General features: G+C 32.4%; 1 protein-coding gene across 2 annotated transcripts; it reads right to left on the reverse strand.

Annotated features, from left to right (window-relative positions):
• Nucleotides 1-5,736: 5,736 nt before the first annotated feature.
• On the reverse strand, nucleotides 5,737-22,782 carry LOC134256825 (uncharacterized). Of its 2 annotated transcripts, XM_062739489.1 has the most exons (4): nucleotides 22,578-22,782; nucleotides 10,245-10,282; nucleotides 7,629-8,912; nucleotides 5,737-5,970 (listed from the first exon to the last, which is right to left on the reverse strand). In XM_062739489.1, exons 2-4 carry the CDS (start codon nucleotides 10,245-10,247, stop codon nucleotides 5,959-5,961), a joined length of 1,299 nt encoding a protein of 432 aa, XP_062595473.1. In that variant the 5' UTR covers nucleotides 10,248-10,282; nucleotides 22,578-22,782; the 3' UTR covers nucleotides 5,737-5,958. The 2 variants fall into 2 exon arrangements, with proteins under 2 accessions (XP_062595473.1, XP_062595474.1); XM_062739490.1 differs by lacking the exons at nucleotides 5,737-5,970; nucleotides 7,629-8,912; nucleotides 10,245-10,282 and adding an exon at nucleotides 20,440-21,641 and having other exon boundaries at nucleotides 22,578-22,779.
• Between the last annotated feature and the right edge of the window lie 662 nt (nucleotides 22,783-23,444).

Here is a 23,444-nt window from a genome sequence, read left to right on the forward strand (position 1 = left end):
TAATGAAAATTTTATATCATCAAGTAGTTGCCAATGTCAATTTTTAATACAATAATTTATGATATTATTGCAACGCTTAATGATATTTCTAAGTTGCGTTTTGCTACAAAGCTATGGGAAAGGCAACAGGTAAATTATTCTCTCTATATAATACAGGTCTAACTAGTCTCCTCGTTTGGTTCACCATCTAGTTTTCTTAAAAAAAAAATCACCAAAACATTACTTTTGAAAATGTTCACAATATATATAAATGCACTGTATGTTGTATTAAAAAAGCTACATGTAAATACCAGTACTTACATTCATATTTTTGAAAATCCTTGCAAAATAAATATATAGTCCACTTTATATATTTATTCCAAGAAATCTGGAAATGCTAAATCAATGTACATTACCCAAAACATTGAAGCTATAAACGAAAGACATACTAGTGATATTATGAAACCCTTTTTTGGATTTTATCCTCTGAGATGTATACAATGCGGATCTTTATTCGAAGTAAATAAAAACAAAGAGACAAAAGGTATTGCAATGTTTAATGAGGTTTTAAATAAAACCAGATAATTAAGGACTGAATAAAAGTATTGTGTTCTTTTCGTAGAAGTTTATCTCAAAACAAATTGATAAATTCATTATTTTCTGTAAAAGGAAAAAAAATCTAAGCTAATTAAAACCAGTTAATTGATAAATTGGTCAGGAGTGTTTAGTTCCATGAAAAGGAACTGTTGTAACAAATTAAATTTGACATTTTTGGAATAGATCTATCGTTAGTTGAAAATCTTTAAGATATTTAGGCAAAACAATGAAAACTTACCTGTATTTTTAAGTATACGGACTTTCGAAGCTTCTTTATAATTGACAGTTTCATAATAATAAAACTCAAAGAAAGATTTCATTTATGCAATATTTCATAAGATTTACATTTTCGAAAGCCTTTGTTTTTTGCTTTATAATTCACATACTTTTTAAAATAGCAAGTGCATGTAAGAACCAAGCTCACTCCTATTGAATTCGGCATTATATTTGTCCAAATCAACTGATTTACGGAAAATGTCATCAGTCATCAGACTTTATTCTGGTTTGTACAAAGCTGTATAAAGAATTAAGGTCATTTAATCAGAATTATCTTCCTTGATTGAGTATAGAATTTTACATGAGCAAAATTTTGCCACTGTAGTGGCAAAGTCCATGTTTTGCTCTTGGAGACCCAAAATAAGTGTCAGATCAAAAAGTAAAATAGAAGGTACACAAAAACATTACGTAAAAAAATCTGCGAGAGTATCATAAAATTTAATTCAGTGGTGTAGGAGGAGTTGCGGATATGGGATGGGTACCCTTCAATATCATAGAAAGAATGGCATTGTCCATGTTTTGCTATGGGGAACCCGAAATATGTCTATCAAATATTATAATAACAATATGTCACAAAGATCTTGTGAAAGTTTAATTAAACTTTGATCATTATATAAGAGAAGTTGTGGATGCATAGGTACCCCAAAGCGTAACAGACAGACGTACAGACAGACGGAGAGACGGATGGACGGATATCCCGGACACTATATACCCTCTCAGTTATCGAGCGGGGAGTATAACTAGAAATACTGAGAGCACTGAGGTGACGAAATGATACCGTCGCCTCCCTTGTGATTATAAAGTCAAAATCAATGTTTTACTCCGGGAGACCCAAAATAAATGTCAAATCAAAAAGTAAAATAGGAGGTGGACATTGACTCTATTTTACAAAGATTATGTAAAAGTCTCAATGGTATGAGGCGTTGAGATAAGAGATGGAAAACCCTAAGCGTACAGACGGTGGGGCATGTCTATCAATATATACCCTCTGCTTTTCAAGAGAAATGTAAAAAAAATAGTAATTCCGCTGCCTTCTCTGTAACATCAACAAAATCCTCCAAAGTGTTGTTTTCTTATTTCGAGTGTAGTCTTGTTTGAAGCATCATTACGATGGTACGAGGACTGTTCAATACATAATGTCCTGAACTGTATGACATACAACACAGATATCATATGACATTAAGTTTGAGTTTCTGTCATTAGTGAATCTTTAATGAATTTATAACAGTTTATGTGACCACTTTTCATGACATAGTTTCATTGTGAGAAGCTGGAAAACAAGGGCTATTTGAGACACTGCATTATAAATGAATGGTAAGGCCGGAATTAAAAATATCTTTGTTTCCCCTAACCCGACCCTAAATTCTCAAGTTGGGTCGGTAGGTAGGTAAACAATTTTATTTTCTGACAGCAGCTTTGAAAATACATTCTAAAATTTAATGGAAAATTACCTTTATAAATAAGAAAAGTACAAAAGAAAGCGATTTGTTAACAAAATGCTAAGCATCGTACATATGCCGTTTAAAAGCAAAATTCATGATTAATTAATCCACAACTGTAATTTACTTGAACTTGTGAAAATCTCACGCCATTACATTTATATAAATTGAATAAAATAGACAAGATTCTCAAATACGCAAAGACCAGACATGCAAGTATATTTTGTCAAACCTTCCATCAGCCTTCAGAGCTTATAGAAGATTAAAGTACTTTTTTGAGAGCCATGAGATTTGCAGTGGTTCTGGAACATTTTGCTTTGGAGGTAAGAAGTGGCTAATTTTAAATCGCAGGTTTAAATCCCTATGAGTAACGTTAAAAACGGTTCTCTAAAGGGGACCATAAAAATTTATGTCCAGTGTCGCAGAAGATGCTGGCTCAAAAAAGACCCCCCACTTCTTAATGGCAAAAAAGTGCTAAGTACGTCTAAATTTGGAGCAATGGGGGAAATGTTTAAATGTCGTCCTAACAAATCTCAAAGGGATTAAAAGCAAAGAAACAACCAGTCTTCAAGGACCTATAATTAAAGAAAATACACTGCTATATACAATGTCATAGTCACGAAGTTCAACCACTAAATAAAGGTATGAAGAAAGGACATCTGAATTATGTTTATCAGGATGAATTTGCAGACATATTTACAACTCCTATATATGGTTCCATAATGGCATTTAGTAAACATAGGAAAATAGATAAACTGGTTATTAGAGCAAAACTCAAATGAAATGAAATGCAGTGAAATTAAATGATGTGTTTAATAGGTGGACCCCTCCTCTACTCATGAGGCGGGCCATACCATGTATTACGTACCTTAAATTCAAAGACAGGTTTGTTTGTTGTATAACGTCCCTTTCGAAAATTTATTCACTCACGTGTAGACGCCAAGACACCTCCGAAACACTCTTAAATAGTCATGGTAAATTTTATTATCGAATTGTTTCAAGAGTTCCAATTAGCTAAAAGCATAAGATTGAGACGTCGCCATTGTTTTATGAAGAGATAATGCCATGTAATCACATCTGGACCTCATTTTGTTTCCAACAAATGCTTGAAAATCACAGTAGAACAATGTCGGCCGTTCTGATAAAAACTGTTTTTGATGAAATTGTATTTTATAACACTTGGTTAACAATAAAAATAATATTTGAATCAACTTATTTAAAGAATCTTTTCAGTCGGCGCGATTTAACTGGGTCGGTCGCGTTAGGGGAAACAAAGGTATTTTTTATTTTGGCCTAAAGAATAAGTAAACTAGAGAGAAAATAAAAGCTTCATTAAAGCTGCTGTAAAACTTGTTAAAAATCCCAAAGAAATATTCACTGAAATATGTGACAATTACAGCAACCAATGCCTGTTTTCTAGACAAATGAGCAGATGGATTTTAATGATAAAAAATTATATAATGGGCATCAAAAATGGGTACCGTCCTTGCCAACAAAAAATTTTAACAACTTATGTACTGTTTGCCAAATTTCAACAAATATTCGATGATGTATGATTGACTTTATGACACATAGCAAATTTGATAGACATCATTTCGGGAGTAGTTTACACTGTTTTTAAGAAACGTTTGACGGTAAAAAAGCTTAATACTCAAAGGTCACCCTATATTTTAAAAAATGAGTGAAAACGACAGCGTGTACGAATGTCTTATTTTAAAATATCAGGAATTGTAGTTATCCACGTTTGTTTGATATTCAAAGAGGTAATGGAACTTGAATCTATTGCTTAAAACCCTCAAAACAAAATTTACCGTAAGATGTACTTGATAAAAACAGCGAAGGTCTGACAAGAGCCAAGAATTTCAAGAGCACAAAGACAGATTTATAAGCAATTTTTTAAAATATTAGTGGTATTGTTGTTCAGATTCGTATTCGGGGAGACAGTTCAATTTCTGGGAGAGTTTTTCTGCAAAAAAATCGAAAGGTTTATTGGAGGAAGGACCCAGAATCAAGAATCCACTTCATTAAATTTCTTCATGACAGCGTCCAATCCCGCACGCCCTGAAGAGTAAAAGGGTTTTCGGGATAAAAAGAAACTTAATGTTTTTTCACATTAACAATATTCGCCAGATCTTTGACCTTTTGACTTGTTTCTATTTCCAAACTTGAAAAAACGCCTTTCAGAAGGAAGAAACAAGTCCTGGAAATCGTTGGATCTGCTATTTTCCAGTATACTAAGGGTCATACCCAAAAATAAGTTCTAAAAACAATCAGAAATTGGAATGTTACGGACATGTGTTTTAATTGAAAGAGATTAATAAGTTAAATCATGAAGACTAAATCATTGAAAAGAACATTATTTATTGAACAGTCCTCGTATAGTTAAAATGGCAACTTGCATGCAATAATTATTAAAAGACTAACACTCATGAGGCCGTAGTCATTGAATGAAAACCAGAACTCACTCTGTCTGATGATAATGGATAGAGAATTTTAGAAGTATCGAAAGTAATATAAGAATCGTATGAGTCAGTTTTATGATGACAAAAAGCGAACTATTTATCCTTCTCGCTTCAAAAGAAAGAAGAGAAAGACTATAGATATTACAATACATGTATGTCTGTAAGGATAAATTTTATGATTACTCTTAATTTTCAAGAATCTTGCTTATTTTTACGTGTAATGAATCCTTATGTATGCTTACAGCTGTCTTTCAAAGAATGGATTTCTCATTGTAGTCGACGATGGTGAATTGGATTTACCGTGCCTATACCTGATTTCAAAGCTTCGATTGAAACCTTATAAATGCAATAACGTACACTGTAGCAGGTTCCTTATACATAGTAAAATCATTAACATTGTTTGAGGTGAAGAAGAAAGTTTAGGAACACCGTGCTATTATAGATTGAATCAAATATGGATTCCATAAAACTGAAAAGATTTCTGATATGCCCCAATTATCGAAGAATGGGGTTGAATAATTTTTGCACTGTCTATTTGTCTGTCTGTTTGTCTGCAAAAACAAATTAAGGTCACATTCTTATTGTCATAAAACCATTATCGAATTGCACTACGACGACATGACCCTAATATGAATTAAATATCTCGTGTCAAAGGTATATGTTCTTTAAAATCATTAAAGAGGCGCAATTGATACTCATGGGAATTCCGACTGAACGAAAATTTTGAATACCTGCTTTTGTAAAAAAAGACAAAGAAAATTATGCTGGACGAGCTGTTGAAATGAAAATATGTTTTATCTTTGCATTCATAATAAATAAATTGTTTTCTCCAATAGTTTGACGAACGACCAAACATCAACAATTGCTTTAGAAAAAAGAATTCAAAATATATGAAAAGTTTTTAATTTTTATTTAAAAGTAAATGCCAGATATGTAAATAAATGACATAATGTAAAATCAATTATACACCAATGAAAATATTTTAAAACACGTGCTAATACAATCAAGGATGTACCGGTATGACGTGCTCACGCACACGATAGAGAGCTCACTTAATATAATCTAACCCTACGAAAAAATGGTAATAAATTTTTAATGAACAGATTGTAATTAAAACTGAATTTTCTTTGGTTCTTCGTGATCTTCCTGACATTGCTAGCTTGGATTCTCCAGGCCAATACATTACGTAAAATAGAATCCGAGTTCTAGTAGGAGTTCTGTAAATGAAATTAACGAGCACATGATAATAAATAATGATGTGTGAAACACTTTGTTAACACTTGTTAATTGAGGAGACAAATTCTGTAGTCATTCAACATTAATTGTAGTACAGAAAAAGATTCATATCTTGATAAACAAGATGTGTTTGTGAAACACTGATGTCCCCGTATGGCAACACAGCGAAAGTTAAGCTTTCTCAAATGCAGATCAAATATGTTGGTACCCAAAGTAAGGCCTTTTCACAAGAAATACAAATGTAAATATAAAACCCTGTTCAAGGGTTATGACCAAGATTAACATTTTTAAAGGTAGGACAAATTCCGGGGTAAAGGTCAAAGGGTCAAGGTTGTTGGTTTCTAAAAAAAGGCCTTGTCTCATAGATTACATATTGTAAAAAGTAGGTCACACTCCAAGGTCAAAGGGTCAAAGGTTTTTGATATCCATTAAAAGGTCTTGACACAAGGATGTGAAATATGAAATCTCTCGCCCCTACTGTTCAAAAGTTATGGCCAAGGTTAAAGTTTGTAAAAAAATACGTCAAACTCCAAGGTCAAGGTCAAAGTTGTTGATATTCACTGAAAAGTCTTCTCACAAGGATTGCATATTTGAAGTACATGTATGAAAGCCGTAGTTAAAAAGTTATAGCCAAGTTAAAATTTTTTCATAAGTACAGAAATCTCCAAGGTCAAGGTCAAAATTCTTTGTTTCAAATAAAAGGTCTTGCCAAAAATAATTGATATTTGAAATAGAAAATTCTTTGTATCTACCATTTAAAAATTAGGGCCAAAGTAAAAATTTGGAATTTTTGTGTTAAAGTGGGTCAAACTCTAAGGTCAAGGTCAAAGGGTCAAGGTTCTTGATATCAAATGAAAGGTCTTGTCAAAAGGATTAAATATATGAAGAATGAACGCCCTAGTCACAACCCTTTAAAAATTATGATCAATATTTTATTTTTAAAGTAGGTCAAACTGCAAGGTCAAGGTCAAAGGGTCGAGGTTCTTGGTATCCAATGAGAGTCTTCTCACAAGAATTACATAATTACATATGTAAAGTAGGAAAGCCCTAGCACTTACCGTTCAAAAGTTATAGCCAAGGTTAAAGTTTTTTCATAAGTACAGAAATCTCCAAGGTCAAGGTCAAAAGGTCAAGGTTGTTTGTATCCAATGAAAGGTCTTTCTACAAAGAATATATACTTCAAGTATAAATGTCCAGGTATCTACTGTTCAAAAGACATGGCCAAAGTGAAAGTTCAAAATTTTTGTATAAAATTGGGTCAAACTCCAAGGTCGAGGTCAAAAGGTCAAATTTTGTGGTTCCCAAAGAAAGGTCTTGTAACAAGGAATACACATGTGAAATATGGAAGTCATAGCTTAATTAAATCAAAAGTTATGGGCAAGGTTAAAGTTTTTGCGGACAAACAGACAAACAGACAGAGAGACAGACAGATGGACAGACATGACAAAAACTATATACCCCCGAAATTTCGTTTACGGGGGCATAAAAATCATTATAAAGTTAAAATTTGCAGAGATATATTTAGTTGTTATATCGAGTTATCATAACAATAACAGTTGCATGGTGCCTGACTGTAAGGTTCATTTCATTAAATCATAATTCAAAAAGGAAAGCTTACAAAATAATTAGGTACACTAACCACTTGTTTGTGGTTTGATGGCTGTGATGCATGCTGAGTGCGAAAATGAGGAAACATAGTCTGGTCATCAAAAGCGTAAGAAACGTAATACCAGGGTCTATATTTGTACACGTTATAATTGTAGACCGGAAACAGAGTTCCATATCGAAATTTGTCTGAAGAAACATAGTTTTCAAGCTGAGATTTAGGAAGAAAGAATTTTTTCAATGTTTCACTAGTTTTTACTTTAGAGGGGTTATGTATAGTGATACCATTTTCCTTATTTTTCATCAAAACCTTTCCCTTGAACTGCTGTTTTTCTGCGTAAAACTTTGTTGCTGTATTTTTCATCTTCCTTGGAAAATTGTAAGAAATTTGTTTGTCAATGCCGTGCTTTTCAGGAGTACTTGACGAAAATCTTTTAGAATGTGTATCTGTTTTCATCCTTGATGGAAAGATATAAACCAAATGATGTAAAAATCTTTTCTTCGTTGCAGGCTCTTTGTGTGTTATTTCTTTGGTATATGGTACAAGAGTAGGAACCGGCAAATTTGGAACCTCTTTCTTAGCTTTATTATCCAGATGTATCTCCGGTCCTTGATTTATCTTGAGGACATTTTTTCTTTTGTCAATAAGTTGAATTAAATCATTAGATTCTCTCTCCCTCTTAAAATTAATTATATTCACAGATGTGAGAGTTCCAATCGCTTTGTCCACACCAATGGAATCCTTTGGAATATTCTGCAAGGTATTAAGCTCGTTTCCTTTTGTAAATTTGCTAAGTCGTTCCTCTGGCCCAAGGACTTTATTTGTTTGTGATTTCATCCTCTCACGTACGTGACCAGTACTGTGTTTGACAATTTCAAGGCTGTCTACCACCACGTCAACAATCCCAGTCTGCGACGCGTCAGGCGCTAAGGTAGGAGGTACTGGGATGTCTATAGCCTTCTGAGGAACCTTCTGAGAATTGATTACGGCTTTTGTTAGCTCATTCTCAAATAAAGGCTCACTTAACAACTCCTCAAGGAAAGATTTAGGGTTAGACCCTTCTTTACCGTTCCCCGCTAATGGTTCATCCAACAAACCCTCTATAAATGAAGCGCGGACTTTTTCTATTTCATTTTGCCTTCCTTCTTGTTGTTTTAAGAGCCATTCAAGGTGGCCTTGTTCACCACTTGGTACTGGAAGCAGTAAATTTAAGTTAGAATGTGTGGAACCAAGCTGCCCATTTCCTGTGTTTTCAATATTAGCTTCGAGACAAGAAGAGGATAAAAACATCAGAAGCAATCCAATAACCATGGTACTCTGTGGAAAAGTTATATTCAATGAACAATAAAATGGTTTCAAACTTTACGTTACAAAGATTTGAACAACTTTATCAATATGACAGAATACTAATAATTTGATGTAAAAAAAAAAACCTAATTATTAATTGTGAGATTTTGACAATTTTTTTAAAAGAACCTTTCAATTACTTACTTTCCCTTATTTTGATAGTGAGTACATCCTCTGAAACATCCAGGTACTATTTTCTACATGGATTTTAAGTAAGAAGTCACTATTGAAAATTCCGTATTGTTTTCTATCTTTAAAATATAAACGGTAAAACAGAAAGCTCTGCATTTAGCAACGTGTTCACCTGAAACTTGCTATATTGAATTTTTTTGTAATTGACTTTACTACAAATCCTCAGGTCAAAATGAACATAAAAATCGAGGAAAAGAAATGTCTTGGCCTCCAAGATAATTGATCACATTAACAAAAACCGTGTATCTAGTTTAATTTATATTTCCCGAGTCGTGCACTCCCTGATAATTTTAAAACAAATAACAGGTGAAAGAGTAATTTTGCTCGTATTTAAATATTGTCGGAAAGAAAGAAAGACCGGTTATCATTTTGCTCGTAAATCAAATCAAGAAAAAAGTTATCTTCTTCTATTTTTGAAATGTGAATTTGATTAATGTTTTACAATAAAAATTAAACATTTAAGGTTTTAGTTTTAGTACACAAGCAAAGCCTTGATCTCTGTCTTTCGTATTTTAACACGGAAAGTGCTTATTACAAAAAGAGAAAAATAAGAGAACATTGAACATTCAAATTTCAATAAACTTTCAGTTTTGTTTTCAAGTATTTGTTAAGGGCAACAATATTTACATGTTTCCTATGATAAGGAGTGGTTTAATGTCACCATGTACAGCAATCGACCTCTTATACACGTGATAAATACATTAAGAATATTTAATGACAATACATTGAATCATTCAAAGTAAACAAAAACGTTTTTAAGAAAAAAACCCTTAATTTAGACTTGTATAATTATCACCTGAAAGACAGTCAGTGGGCACGTTAAAGAGCACATTGAATTGATGTTCAAAGAAAACCTGATGTATTTTGTACTTTCTTTTAACCATGACTAAAACAGCTTTTATTCTAATTACGTAAAAGAATTAAGAAAAGTAATATGAAATTTAATGTAAAGATAATGCACTTTCAGCATGTCTTTTTTGGAAACCACATGAAGGAGTTTTGAATTATAGAGAGATTTATCCGTCTTATAAGATACTTTAATTGGCATCTTCACATGGTCAGTATAAATTGTAGAATATAAACAAAATGTATCTAAAAGCGGTAATTTACCATTTAATCCTCGACCTTGAACACGGCTTGTAGAAAATCTATAATGGACGGAACAATGTCACATCAATGCTTGTACAAAAGATGAATAAAACACAAGGATGCACGCTACCCTCCACGGAGCTCAATTAACCGACAGCTACACAACATCTAATCAAGGTACCTTTAACATTAAAAACATAAATGCTAAAATTTTGTTCCAGCCAAAGAATTTACTACAAAATATGTCTTAAATTTATTATTGTGTAAATATAATTTTGGTCCGTGCTCGACCAGTACCATTTTCTCCATAGCAAAACAAAAATCATGCTTTTGACATTAAATAAGCGATCAATCATGAATAACTGTTATAAATGATCCTTTTGTCAACAATAATTAATTTCTTTTTTGATTTATTAACAATGTCTGTGGTAATTTTTTTTTTACGAACTTTCAATATATTACTATAACAAAACCTGCCAGAGTTTATCAATGTTGTTTGACTGATAGAAATGTAAACACACATTTTTCATTACTGTTTTTATTAAGTTTCATGAACTCCTTGAAGATTATTTATTTCATATTTCTTTCACTGACTTCCGTTATCTGTCATTTTCACGAAATAAAAGTGACAAAAATCAATGTGATTTAGTATACTAACGACGTACATGTACATTGATATAAAAGCGGATACTTAAAACTGTAAGCATTACATCAGGATGTGGTATGAAAGCATTCACATTTTCAAATGTTATTTTTTAGATAAGGTTAAAAAAAAATCACGATGTCCTGAATAAAAATGTCCTACATGTATTATGCTATGAAATAGATTTTCTGACTCATTGCATAAAATGTTTGGAGAGGTCGAAACTGGAGGTGGGTGGGTTACATCTTCCATTATTTATTTTTATTACACACTTAGTAATAAATACAAGTTTTTTGCATATGCGATATGGCTGACGTCACAATAGCCGTATCAGCCCTGCAGGGCTGATATGGATTTACGGGGCTGATAACCTATATCAGCCCTGCAAATCCATATCAGCCCTGCAGGGCTGATACGGCTATTGTGACGTCAAAATCACACCATTAGTAAATTAAACCACAAAAACATGTACTTGTGATCATACACGATTTTTGGTGGGTTCATATTCTCAAAATTTTAACTTTTTGAAAATAAGGTTAATCTTAATTTACAAATACATGTAATAGATTATTTTCAAAATACGGATCAAGTGCATTGAAATAGAAATAGAAATAACCCCAAATCGTATGAGACATGAGACCATGTACATGTATGTAAGAAGTAAATTCATGATTATTTACTTATTTTCCTCTCAACTTAATGTGTTCTGTATTTTATTACTAAGTATGTAATAAATATAATAAAACATACCCTTTTCCACATCACATCCTGTATCAACAATAAGCCCTCGGGCCTTCGGCCCTCTGGCTGATATTGGTGTCTCGGGCTGATACAGGATGTGATATGGAAAAGGGTATGTATTATTCTCTATATATTGAATGGAAATATGTATTTAAGAAAGAACAGAGGGTAGGGAATAAACCCCTTTCCTATGACGTATTTTGCCTGGGAGTTACATCTATTCCTCTTTGCCGCCATCTTGTAGGACAAGGTAGTGAATTTTCCTCTTTGAGCAACTAATTTTATTTCATTTTATTATTTTTTTTTATTCACACAACATACAGCATTATAAACATATTTCAACAGAAACAGTGTTTTTTTTTTTTTTTTTAAAATGGGGAAGAGAGAGAGAGAGAGAGAGGTTCAAGTTAAGAGTTAAGAGAACAGCAGATTCCATCTGTTCCACTGGGTATCAAAATTTTCCTTTTTACCATTCTTATAAGAAATAAATTTTTGTGTTTGAAATTTCATTTGTGATATTGCATTTTGTACATTAATGGGTTTTTCTTGTGCATATTGCATTATAAATACAATATTTAAGCCAAAGAAGAATAGCATTTTGAATACCAGTATTTACATCAATGAATCCTAAAATAAAAGATTTCTTAGTAACATTTATCATTAGACCAGTTTTATCTTCCAACAAACTCACAAATTTTTTTCAGAAAAAATTGTGTATTATCGCATTCCCATAGAAGGTGTTCTATTGTTTCATCTTCAGTATGAAAAAAAAACTGCATAATTTACAGTCTTTTTTTTTTTAATTATGAATAGAAATGAATTTGTTGCTAATATTTTGTTTATAATCCTATATTGAAACCATTGGAGTCCACAGTCTTTTGTTACCCTAAAGGGTATCATGTGAATTTTTTTCCATTCCTGAGTTCCAACTTCTAAAAGCTCACTCCAATACGTTTTACCTGCTGCAACAGCAGAATTTTGAATAAGGATTTCATAATAGCATTTGGTTTTTTTTTACATTTCACTACTGTGTAGATATTAGACATAATTAAGGGATTAGTGAGCTTTTTTATTGTTTTTTCCTGACCAGAATTTTTCATCTAATCCTTTAGAGCATGAATAATACTACTGAATTCTAAAAAAATAATCTTTATATTTGGATAGGTGTTGCAGAAAAGTGAACCATCCTCATTAATGATATCATTAAGTTGTCTAATGTTGCTGTCAAACATTTGTTTATTATAAAATTATTTTCCACCAATATGCAAATGTGGATTGTAAAATAGTGGTGAGTCACCAGCAACATCAAACTTTTTCTCAAGATTTTGTAACATTATCCAGGACTTAAATACATCTATCCAAAATTTATTTTTTAGTGTTTTTAAAAAAAGTTGCAGTATATTCAATTCCACAACTTATAAATTTGTTCACATTAAATTTAGGAATAAGGTTTGCCAACCCCCTATTTGTAAAAATAAGATGTCTTATCCAAAATAATTTCATGGAGGCTATAAAAGAGATAAGATTTAACATTTTCAACCCCCCCCCCCCTTTCTTCATATTTTTTCACAATTACTTCTGTCTTTACCCTATAGGTTGAATTATACCAAATAAATGAGAAAATAATTTTTCCAATTCCTTACAGTACGACTCAGAAGGATTTGGGATGGACATTAAAATGTGATTTAGTAATGGTAAAACTAATGCTTTAATAACTGTAATTTTCCCTATGGGACTTAAATACCTTTTCTCCCATTGTTTAAGTATTGATTTAATATGCGCCATTTTTGGTTCATAGTTTAATGGTAGTATTTTATCCAATTTTACATCAAAATGTATTCCTAGAAGAGTAAATCTGGTAGTTCCCCAGTTAATTTTGTAATTTGGCAGCAAAATTTCATCACTAAACTTTTTGGAACCTATCCACACTATGTTTGTTTTGGAATAATTAATATGTAATCTAGACATTTCTGAAAATGTCTTAAGTGTTTGCAATGTTTCTGTGAGGGACGTTTTACTAAGAATAATTGATGTATCATCAGCTAACTGAGAAATCTTTTTTTTCAGTATTGTTTACAGTAATACCTTTAATATTTTTGTTTAATCTAATTTGGATTGCTAAAATTTCTGCACATATATCAGGATCACCATTGCCTGCCGCCCCTCTGAATGTTAATTCTATCAGAGAGATTACCACCTTGGTTTATTGCAGATGTAATGTCTGTATTAAAAAGGGATACCCACTTCTTAATTGAGGGACCAAAGTTAAAAAAGTTAAGTGCGCATTGTATAAAGCTCCATGAAAGGGTATCAAAAGCTTTTTCAAAGTCAATAAGTAGTAATAATCCAGGTATATTTTCTTCCTCAGTGTAATGCATTATGTCATAAATTAACCTGGTGTTTTCTCCTTTATATCTATTGGGGATGAAGCCTGTTTGATCTTGATTAATCATTTTATCTAAATGGCGTTTTACTCTGTTTGCAATAGATCCAGATGCAATTTTATATACTGTATTTAATAAAGTAATAGGTCGCCAATTCTTTAAGTATTGTCTTGGTTTGTCACCTTTTTGCAACAAAGTAATGATACCGTGTTTTTGTGTAATAGATAGACTGTTATACTTATATCCGTAATTAATAGATCTAACTACAAAAAACCCAATGTATTTCCAAAACATCTTAAAGAATTCCGCAGAAAAAAACATCTGATCCAGGGGATTTATTTGATTTCATTTTGTAAAGTGTAGAAGAGGCTTCTTCCATAGTAATTTTGCCTTCTATAGATTCTGATTCTTTGCATGAAAGCTTAGGTATTTCTTTATTTCTTAATTCATTGAATAGACCAATATTTGTATTATTGACTTTTTGTATTTAGCTGTTCATGAAAAGATTTTGTTTCTCTTAAAATTTCTGTCTGGTCACGAATACTCAATAACCAGTTTTAAACATCATCATGCATGCTTGATTACAATTTTAAAATTAGGAATTATGAATTAAATTAGGCTTTAAAAAACATAGATTCATAAAAAAAATTGTGTTATCTTTACCTCAGTAACCATTATTACAAATTGAACTTGGTTGAATAATGAAGGGATCTGGGAATGTTGACCTACAATATGGCGGCCATGGGGAATTACTCTTGAGAAACGCACCTCAATGAAAAACACTCTATAACCAGTACTACCTCTTGTAACTGTACAATTGTGGAAAGGCACATTTAAATCCCGGTTTTTGAAAGGTATGAAGAGATACGAAGATACCAAAATTAATTTATACGAGTACAGAAAAATATTTAAAAATTAAATTGTAGTTTCATTCAAATGAAAAATAATGTTGTGACAAATAAGTCAATTGTATTATATATATATATCACCTGCATACGATGTTTATATCATATCTCAGTTGATTCGATACGCAAGAGCATGCTCTACGTATGAACAATTTCTAAAACGAGGTAAATTATTGACAAACAAGTTGATGAAACAAGAATATCAGCAGTCTCGTTTAAGTTCATCATTTTGTAAGTTTTGTGGTCGATTATACAATGATCTTGTCAGGAAATACAATCTGTCATTGAGTCAAATGCTGACTGACCTTTTCACACAAGTTGTTACTTCATTATTTATACACAGAATTGACGACGGATTTTCCCGTTAATTCCCGATCATGACTAGGAGCACATGGCGGATGTGACCGGTCGGTAGGGGATGCTCACTCCTCCATGACACCTGATCCCATCTCTGATGTTTTGGAGGTCCGTGTTTGCTCTGCTCCTATTTTATGAGGTTGTATGGACTTTCAATCTTGAATACTGTTCGTTATCTCCATATGTTCCATTCAAACAATCGAGTCAAAGTGACGAGATCGAGAAATAAATTCAATTTTCTTGCTGACGTACACATTTCAATTTGAAGAAATTGATTTTAGTGAGGTATTTTTTATACATGATCTGAGGGTTTTACATTTAACATTCAAATAAATACAGTGCATGATTATGCCAATTTTAGAGAAAGATATGCAGCAAGCAAACTTAAATTCTTTTTAATGACTTAACTTAGGTTTAAATCATTTCTCTTTATCATTATATAAGGACAAATTATTTATTATTCCATTTTTATGTTTGACCTTCACAAGAAATTCCCTGGCTGAAACCGTAATTGTTTTTCCGCTGTAGAATAAAAACACTGAATAATCGTGTTTTGAAATTTTAATTTATGTAGTTGGGAATTTCAGGGGTTTTCTTTTGTGCTTTTCGATGTTGTCTATTCAATTGCTTTTTAGCTCACCTAAGCCGAAAGCTCAAGTGAGCTTTTCTGATCACATTTTGTCCATCGTCCGTCCGTCTGTCTGTCTGTCCGTCCGTCTGTAAATTTTTTACATTTTCGACTTCTTCTCAAGAATCGCTGGGTCAATTTTAACAAAATTTGGTACAAAGCATCCTTGGGTAAAGGGGAGATTAAATTGTTAAAAAAGGCTACGTCCTTTCACAAGGGGAGAAAATCAAGAAAAGACAAAAATAGGGTGGGGTCATTAAAAAAAATTCTTCTCAAGAACCACTGGGCCAAAAACTCTGAAAATTATATGGAAGCATCCTGGGGTAGTGTAGATATTAAATTGTTAATATCATGACCCCTGGAGGCAGGGCGGGGCCACAATAGGAAATCCAAGTTTTACATAGAAATATATAGAACAAATACTTAAAAATCTTCTTCTCAAGAACCACTAAGTCAGAAAAGCTGAAACTTATGTGAAAGCATCCTTGGTTAGTGAAGATTCTAAATTGTAAAAATCAATGCCCCTGGGGTTGGTGGGGCCGCAGTAGGTAATCAAAGTTTTACATAGAAATATGTAGGAAAAAACTTTTAAAATCTTCTTATCAAGAACCACTGGGCCAGAAAAGCTGAAACTTATGTGGAAGCATCCTTGGGTAGAGTGAATTCTAAATTGTTCACATCATGACCCCCGGGGGTTGGGCGGGGGCACAATAGGGAATCAAAGTTTTACATAGAAATATATAGGAAAAAACTTCTTCTTAAGAACCACTGATCCAGAAAGTCTGAAACTTATTTTACTAGTGTAAATACTTAATTGAGATATATAGGGAATCAAAGTTTTACATAGAAATATATAGGAAAAAACTTTTAAAATCTTCTTCTCAAGAACCACTGGGCCAGAAAAGCTGAAACTTATGTGAAAGCCTCCTGGGGTAGTGTAGATTCTAAATTGTAAAAATTGTGACATGGGAGGGGGTACGGTGAGGCCACAATACGTATTACAAGGGAGGTAATCTGGTAAAAAAAAACTGCATCACCAAAGTTGCTCGGGTGAGCGATGTGGCCCATGGGCCTCTTGTTATCGTTTCTTGTAGATCTCTGATCCACTTTTGATGACAAACTGATGAATAAATTAAAATTATGTCATTTTTCTTCCTTACAACATCTTTTTCCCCATATACCATGTAGGACATACATGACTTGTATATTATACAATAAAAGGGCGTCCGAACGAATAATTTTAAAATTCCTGATTCTTTCAAAGATTATAAAGAAAAATTAATTGAAGTATTTTTATAGAGTATAAAGTCATTTTTTTGTTTATTCTTTTTTCAAAATAATATATATTAGCTATGAAAAGTAGTGTTGTAAAAAAAAAGTAGTGTACAGTCATTTCCACTGTGAAAATCTCAATATAAAAATATGGAGATAACGAAAAGTATTGAAGATCAAAAGTCCATAAAACAATACAATATACTTGTTTGTCAATACCCCGTTTAGAAATTGTTCATACGCACAGCATGCTTTTGCGTATTGAATCAAATACGATATATAAACTCCGTATGCAGATAATGAAGGTATATTGCTGCAAAAGGGAGGCTGAAAATTGAACAGTTAAAGTCATCACGTTTATCAAAGAGCTTGGTTGTTAACGTCTTTTTCAAGTAAAATACTAGTATCCAAAAATGAAATAGATGTGTCAGGCTCTGTGGTATCTTTTATCTCAAACTCACCATGATATATCGTAAGAATGGAAATTACCATGTTGTTTATTGACAAGACGTCGTCGATATATCTAAATGTCAAGTAAAGGCCACAGCAAGTTTTTTCTTCTTTTCACATACAAGATTTTGCTTCATGTGAATACAAAAAAAAACAAAAAAACGGGGCGCCATTGGTACTCATATGTATTCCAATAGATTGTTGGAAGACCTGGTCTCCAAATACCAATATAGATATTGTCAATCAGAAACTCAAGCATCTTTTTGATGTTAACTTCAACTTTAAACTAGAAATGAATACATAGTGAGGGAGTAGAGAGTAATATTAATGTAATAACTTTGTAGAATCTATTGGAACAGTATCTATTTTAGCATTATCAATGGTTAGAAATGCCTTCCCAACGGATATTTAAATTATTCTGTAACAGTAAAGATAAATTTTTATTATTTTCTAGAATATTTCGTTTTATTTAAGTTGCAAGTAAGTTGACAAATTTTAATTAAAGTTGTAGTTAATGCAATTTACCACGCCATGTATGAATGTATTTTCTTTTAACTATCAGCCGGCAAATTCAAATTTACAATATGACAGTTTTCATAGCAGTATTCATTAAAAGCAATATCGTACATCGGAACATATGTAATATATTAGTTAATTGTTTTTTAAGACTTCAGAATTGCTTTTTCCAGATTTTTATTTAGTAATGTGAATACATTTACACTAAAGGTTAACTGTAATATATTTAACTTGCTGAAATATACATGTATGGGAATTACAAACAGTTCAAGTTCATTAAAACTAATCAAATCAGAAGCAATGCAAAAAAAATGAACCTCTAAAACACCAGAGGCGGGATGGCCGACCACAGGTGCCTCAAGAATAGGCCATAATTGTTCATATTTATATGAGCATCCCAGGTAGTGTAGACTCAAGTTTGAACACACCTGCTGTGTGCTCCTTGTCATGATAAAAAAGGGGAAACAAATCTGTGAACAATTCTAATTCCAATTCAATTTTAATAAATGAAATAAGAGGTCTGTAAAAAAACCGTAGTAATTATTCTTATTTATTCATAAAAGTTAACAAACAATCGATATTGAAAAGCAGGATACGTGTTTCAAGCTGTCTAAATTAAATTAATCTAAAATGACGACTCTGCAATTTATCAAAATAAAGTTGCACTAAATCAAATTACTCTATGCGGTGTTAGGCAATGATAATTTTCAGTCAACTGCCCATAAATTAAAACTTTGCCAATATAAAGCTAGTCATTATTATCAAACCACAGAGTTTTCAAGGATGATTGAATTTCTGAAACAACACATGAATATCGAAACTGAACGGTTTGTTAAATACATCTTGTAACTTTCCTTTAGAACATCATCAATAAGTATTCTACATCCGGTTGGTGCGTAGAGCACAACGCAAAGCACCGCTGTGGGACACCCAATATATTTTAAAACATTAGATTTATTTTTTCCTGATTCAGGAAATATATAGGTGAAGATAACGAATATTACCAAAAAAATACAACTTTATTAAAAGTGAATAAAACACGGAGCCTTAAATATCAGAGATCAGGTGCCAAGATTGAATAAGCAATCCGTGATGATCGGTTTCACTTGGCGTGAACCCTATGTATTGATCTTGCAAACGGAGTAAGTTGCAGTCGAATTTATTATTACACAAAGACTTAATTAAAACTAGGAAACTTCATCTGTGTTACTGTAAAAGACGTTCACAATGAAATATAGGGAGATAACGAACAGTACTTATGCTCAAAAGACTATTTAACAATACAAAACTGGAGCAGCGCAAACAAGGACCTTGAAAAATCAAAGATGGGATCAGGTACAATGGATGAATGTGCATCCCCTGCAGACCGGTCACACCCGCTGTGTGCTCCTTGTCATGGTCGGGAAATAACGGGAAAATCCGTCGACAATTTAATGGATATATAATGACCGAACAATTAGTATGAAAGGATGACTGCACTTAACGCTGTGTTTTGGGTCTTTTTTGGTCGCTTCTATTGCTTTTAAATTTTAACCTAAGTTCACTTTTATATATTTACTACAGTGGTCTGGCAATTAGACACCCAATTTTGAAATATTGTCTATTAATCTCCTTTGAACACAACATAACTAATACAAATATACAAGTACTGTTAAAGTAGAACAATAGACAAACATGCGCTGACTATGTATAAAGTCAGATTTAAAAAAAGTTGTATTTGCTACAAGGTCATTGTATCGACCTAACGAAATGAGATTGAAGAACTTGTGATGACCTCCTTCTTAGAAAACAGATTCGTACATCATTAATAAATACTTTTATTTATTGTAATTAAGCAAAGTTGTAGGTTAGACATTGATCATTCTTGCAATTAAAAGAAAAATGTCTGTTTCGAAAGTTAATGTTCACGCAAATTTCGCAGATCCATAAGTGCAGTCATCCTTTGTCAGTCATCATTGATTTAATGGAAAGTTGTATTTGCTAACAAGGTCATTGTATCGACCATAGAACTTACGAAATGATGACTTTAAACGAGACTGCTGATATTCTTGTTTCAGCAACTTGTTTGTCAACAACTTACCTCGTTTTAGAAATTGTTCATTTGTGGAGCATGTTCTTGCGAATTGAATCGACTGAGAGATATAAACCCCATATGCAGGTGATGGTATATTGCTTCAAAAGTAAAGAAGTTGACGTTGGAAAGTCAAAGTCAACACGTTTATCATAAAACTTTGTAGTTAGATAATTATTAACGTCCTTTTCTAGAAAAATATCTAAATATGAAACATTCACATTAGAATGCAAATAATTATTGTAACAATTCGTCGTCGATACATCTAAAGGTCGAGGTGAAGGTCACATCAAGGTTTTCTTTCTTCTTTTCACTTCTAAAATATCTTTCTATTCATTGATACCATAATGATAAAAGCAGAGGACGTATATATTAGAATTCTAAAGATATCTCCTCCAATTGAGGTTACATTTCTACACCATATATAAACCCTCCGATTTCACAAATAATAAAATAGTTTGTTTTATCAGCAACGCTAGATATACTGATAGGACTATCCATCGACTCGTACTCAAGATAACAAATAAACTCCCCGTACGAGGATATATAATGAATTTTGTTGTTCCACGGATCAGCAACAATAAAATGGGAAGTGGCGTCCGAACATAAACCACGTGGGTAGAATGAATTATCGCGTCCATAATAATGAAATACAAGTTCACCATCACTACTCACACAAATTATCGCGCTTTTTCCTTGGTCAGATACACAGAGATGACCTTTGGGACTCTCCACTACGTACCACGGATCGCAATACAACGGTTCTCTGTTGTGATGCTGTATTTCGCTAAAAACCTGTCCATGCTGACTAAGTGTGACTAGTTTTGCTTCTTTATTTCGTCGAAGAGTCAACAAAATATGACCCGATTTTGTTGTGTTTACTCCTTGAGGTTGCCATTCACCTGTCGAGAAGAGATGTTTGATGCGTCCCTTTATGTAAAACATCACTGCTTTTATACCAAATTCCGTATAAAGTACACCATTAGAACAGGAAGTTATACAAAGTGGACTTCTGGTCACCTGGAACGAATCAACTTCTTTTCCAGAGAGATCAAATTGCTTTATCATTTTGCTTTGTTCCGAGCAAATGTAAAATAATCCCATATCCTGGTAACTTACATCACATGTATTTTCAAACCCGGATGGTAGTGTATCCTTTTTGACTAGCTGCCTTCTTTTTTCTTCCTTCGCCTCTTCAGAGAGAACAATTTTGTGGGAGTTCGTGGAGGACATTTTAATGTGGACAGCTACACAGTCCTTACAAAGAGCTACCTTACAAGGCAGACAACGAAAGATAACTTTATCATAACAAAACTGACATTCGTCATTGCTTAACATGTCCATATCTGCTGAATTAGATAGGTAAATAAATAGAAATGACAACTGGTACAACCACTGACTGGTGTCACAAATTGTCTAGTAAGTAGGACGCAACAATGTATCGAAATAGCCTAAAACAAACAGGTGAAAATCTATTACAGTATCAAGAACTTGAAAATACAGGTTTTAAAATTGAAATTTGTTAATTCAAAGCATTTTTCCCTCAAACTTATTCATAAATGAATCCAAAAAGATGGGTGGATAAGGCGGACGAAGTGCCTATAGTGCGACAGATAAGAAGTGAAAAATTTAATCTCAATTAAATCCATATTTTATTTGATATTTCATCTAATATTAAAGTATACTTTATGTAAAATCTCTACAATTTACAAAATCTCACATAGACTGAAAATATTTGCCTATGAAAAAGCATACACACACTAAAAAAACAAAAACGATCATTTTCTCATACTTTAACAACATTTTTCAATAAGAGTGGGTCTTCGCTCCATTTTTTTGAAAGGTAATCCTAAAAGTTTGCAATAAAATATACATTTTTAGGGTCATATCACAAACATGATTTAAATGCCCAAAATCATCATGAGCAATGTAGCATAGTGGTTAGCGCGTTAGTCTCAAAGCAATATGATAGTCATTCGTCGGATTTTTATTGCTATAGGGTTCGAATCCCACGAATATCACCATGTATTATTATAAAAGAATTATTTTTTTACGAGATTTTTTCCTCTCAGAAAATTTTTTTTCTCTCATAATTTCATAAATTTTAATAACGAGAAGTTATCTAAATACTCAGTTCACATATTGAATATCATTTATTAATATCCGATGCGATAGGCATTATGCCCGCCTTGTTCCCCTATCTTCTTTCAAAAGAAAATTTAACTTAAGGTTTTATAAAGAATTACATTACTGAGTATTTAGTAATTGAATTTTTAAACTTGTGAAGTAAAGAAGAAAACGCATGCCCAAGCTGTTAAAACTCACTTCAGTTAAATTAAAAAAAAACTTTTGTAGCGCACAAACAACGAAGATCAATTTACACTTACCTCTATCCAAAAAAGAACATGGCTTTTGTACTCCATGTATATCATACATAATTGAAGTACAAGATTCATTGATAAAACAGTATGTATGGTCATGTTTCTCTTATCACACTTACGTAAGCCAACATTGATAATCCTAAATTATGCACATTTTAATCTTTTATCACTTGAAGGCATACTTGCCATTAAGTTACTAGTATTTAGGGGAGCTATTATATTTTGTTGTTTTAATAATATATAGATGCGAGGAATTCAGTTTCCTGTAAACGAGTAAAGTCACATGTTGACTTTTTAGAATTGCCAAGAAAATTCGTATATATTAGATTTGTACAAGTATTAGTATTTTAAGCTGGTTACTGTTCAAAGTCTTTGTGGCCATTGGGGTTCTGCATACGTCTTAGGTAAATTGTATAAAAATTATTTTAGGATTTTTTTCTTTTTACATTTTGAAGTGAAGGACTTCATGTAAAATGTTGTATGAAATACTTTAACTATTTTACAAGTAACACATCAACGACTATCGTGGATGATAAGTGTGATAAGAAATTTTATCTAGAGTTTCTTATTGACATTATTTATGTAGTCTTTTGAGATCAGGCCTTCCAATAAACAGTTGAAAATCCGATGGGTACCAACTGTGCCCTTTTTTATAAGTCGATCCGATTTTCTTGTCCTTCAAAGCAGAATTTATTCGTATATTTTAAAACTTTTAATTAAAAAAAATTCCTACGCCCTTTAACTTGGTATTTTTAAAAATACAAGTACATGTATATCGACGATGTTATAGCAATAAACAAAAGTTACTTTCATTTGCGTGACGACTGGATATTTCGAATTTAATTCGAAATTAAACACACTACAGGGTCTGTC

Source organism: Saccostrea cucullata, unplaced genomic scaffold (assembly GCF_032062105.1).
Source record: "Saccostrea cucullata isolate Sc308-1 unplaced genomic scaffold, CSIRO_AGI_Scuc_v1 ctg8, whole genome shotgun sequence".
In the NCBI taxonomy this organism is placed as follows: Eukaryota; Metazoa; Mollusca; class Bivalvia; order Ostreida; family Ostreidae; genus Saccostrea; species Saccostrea cuccullata.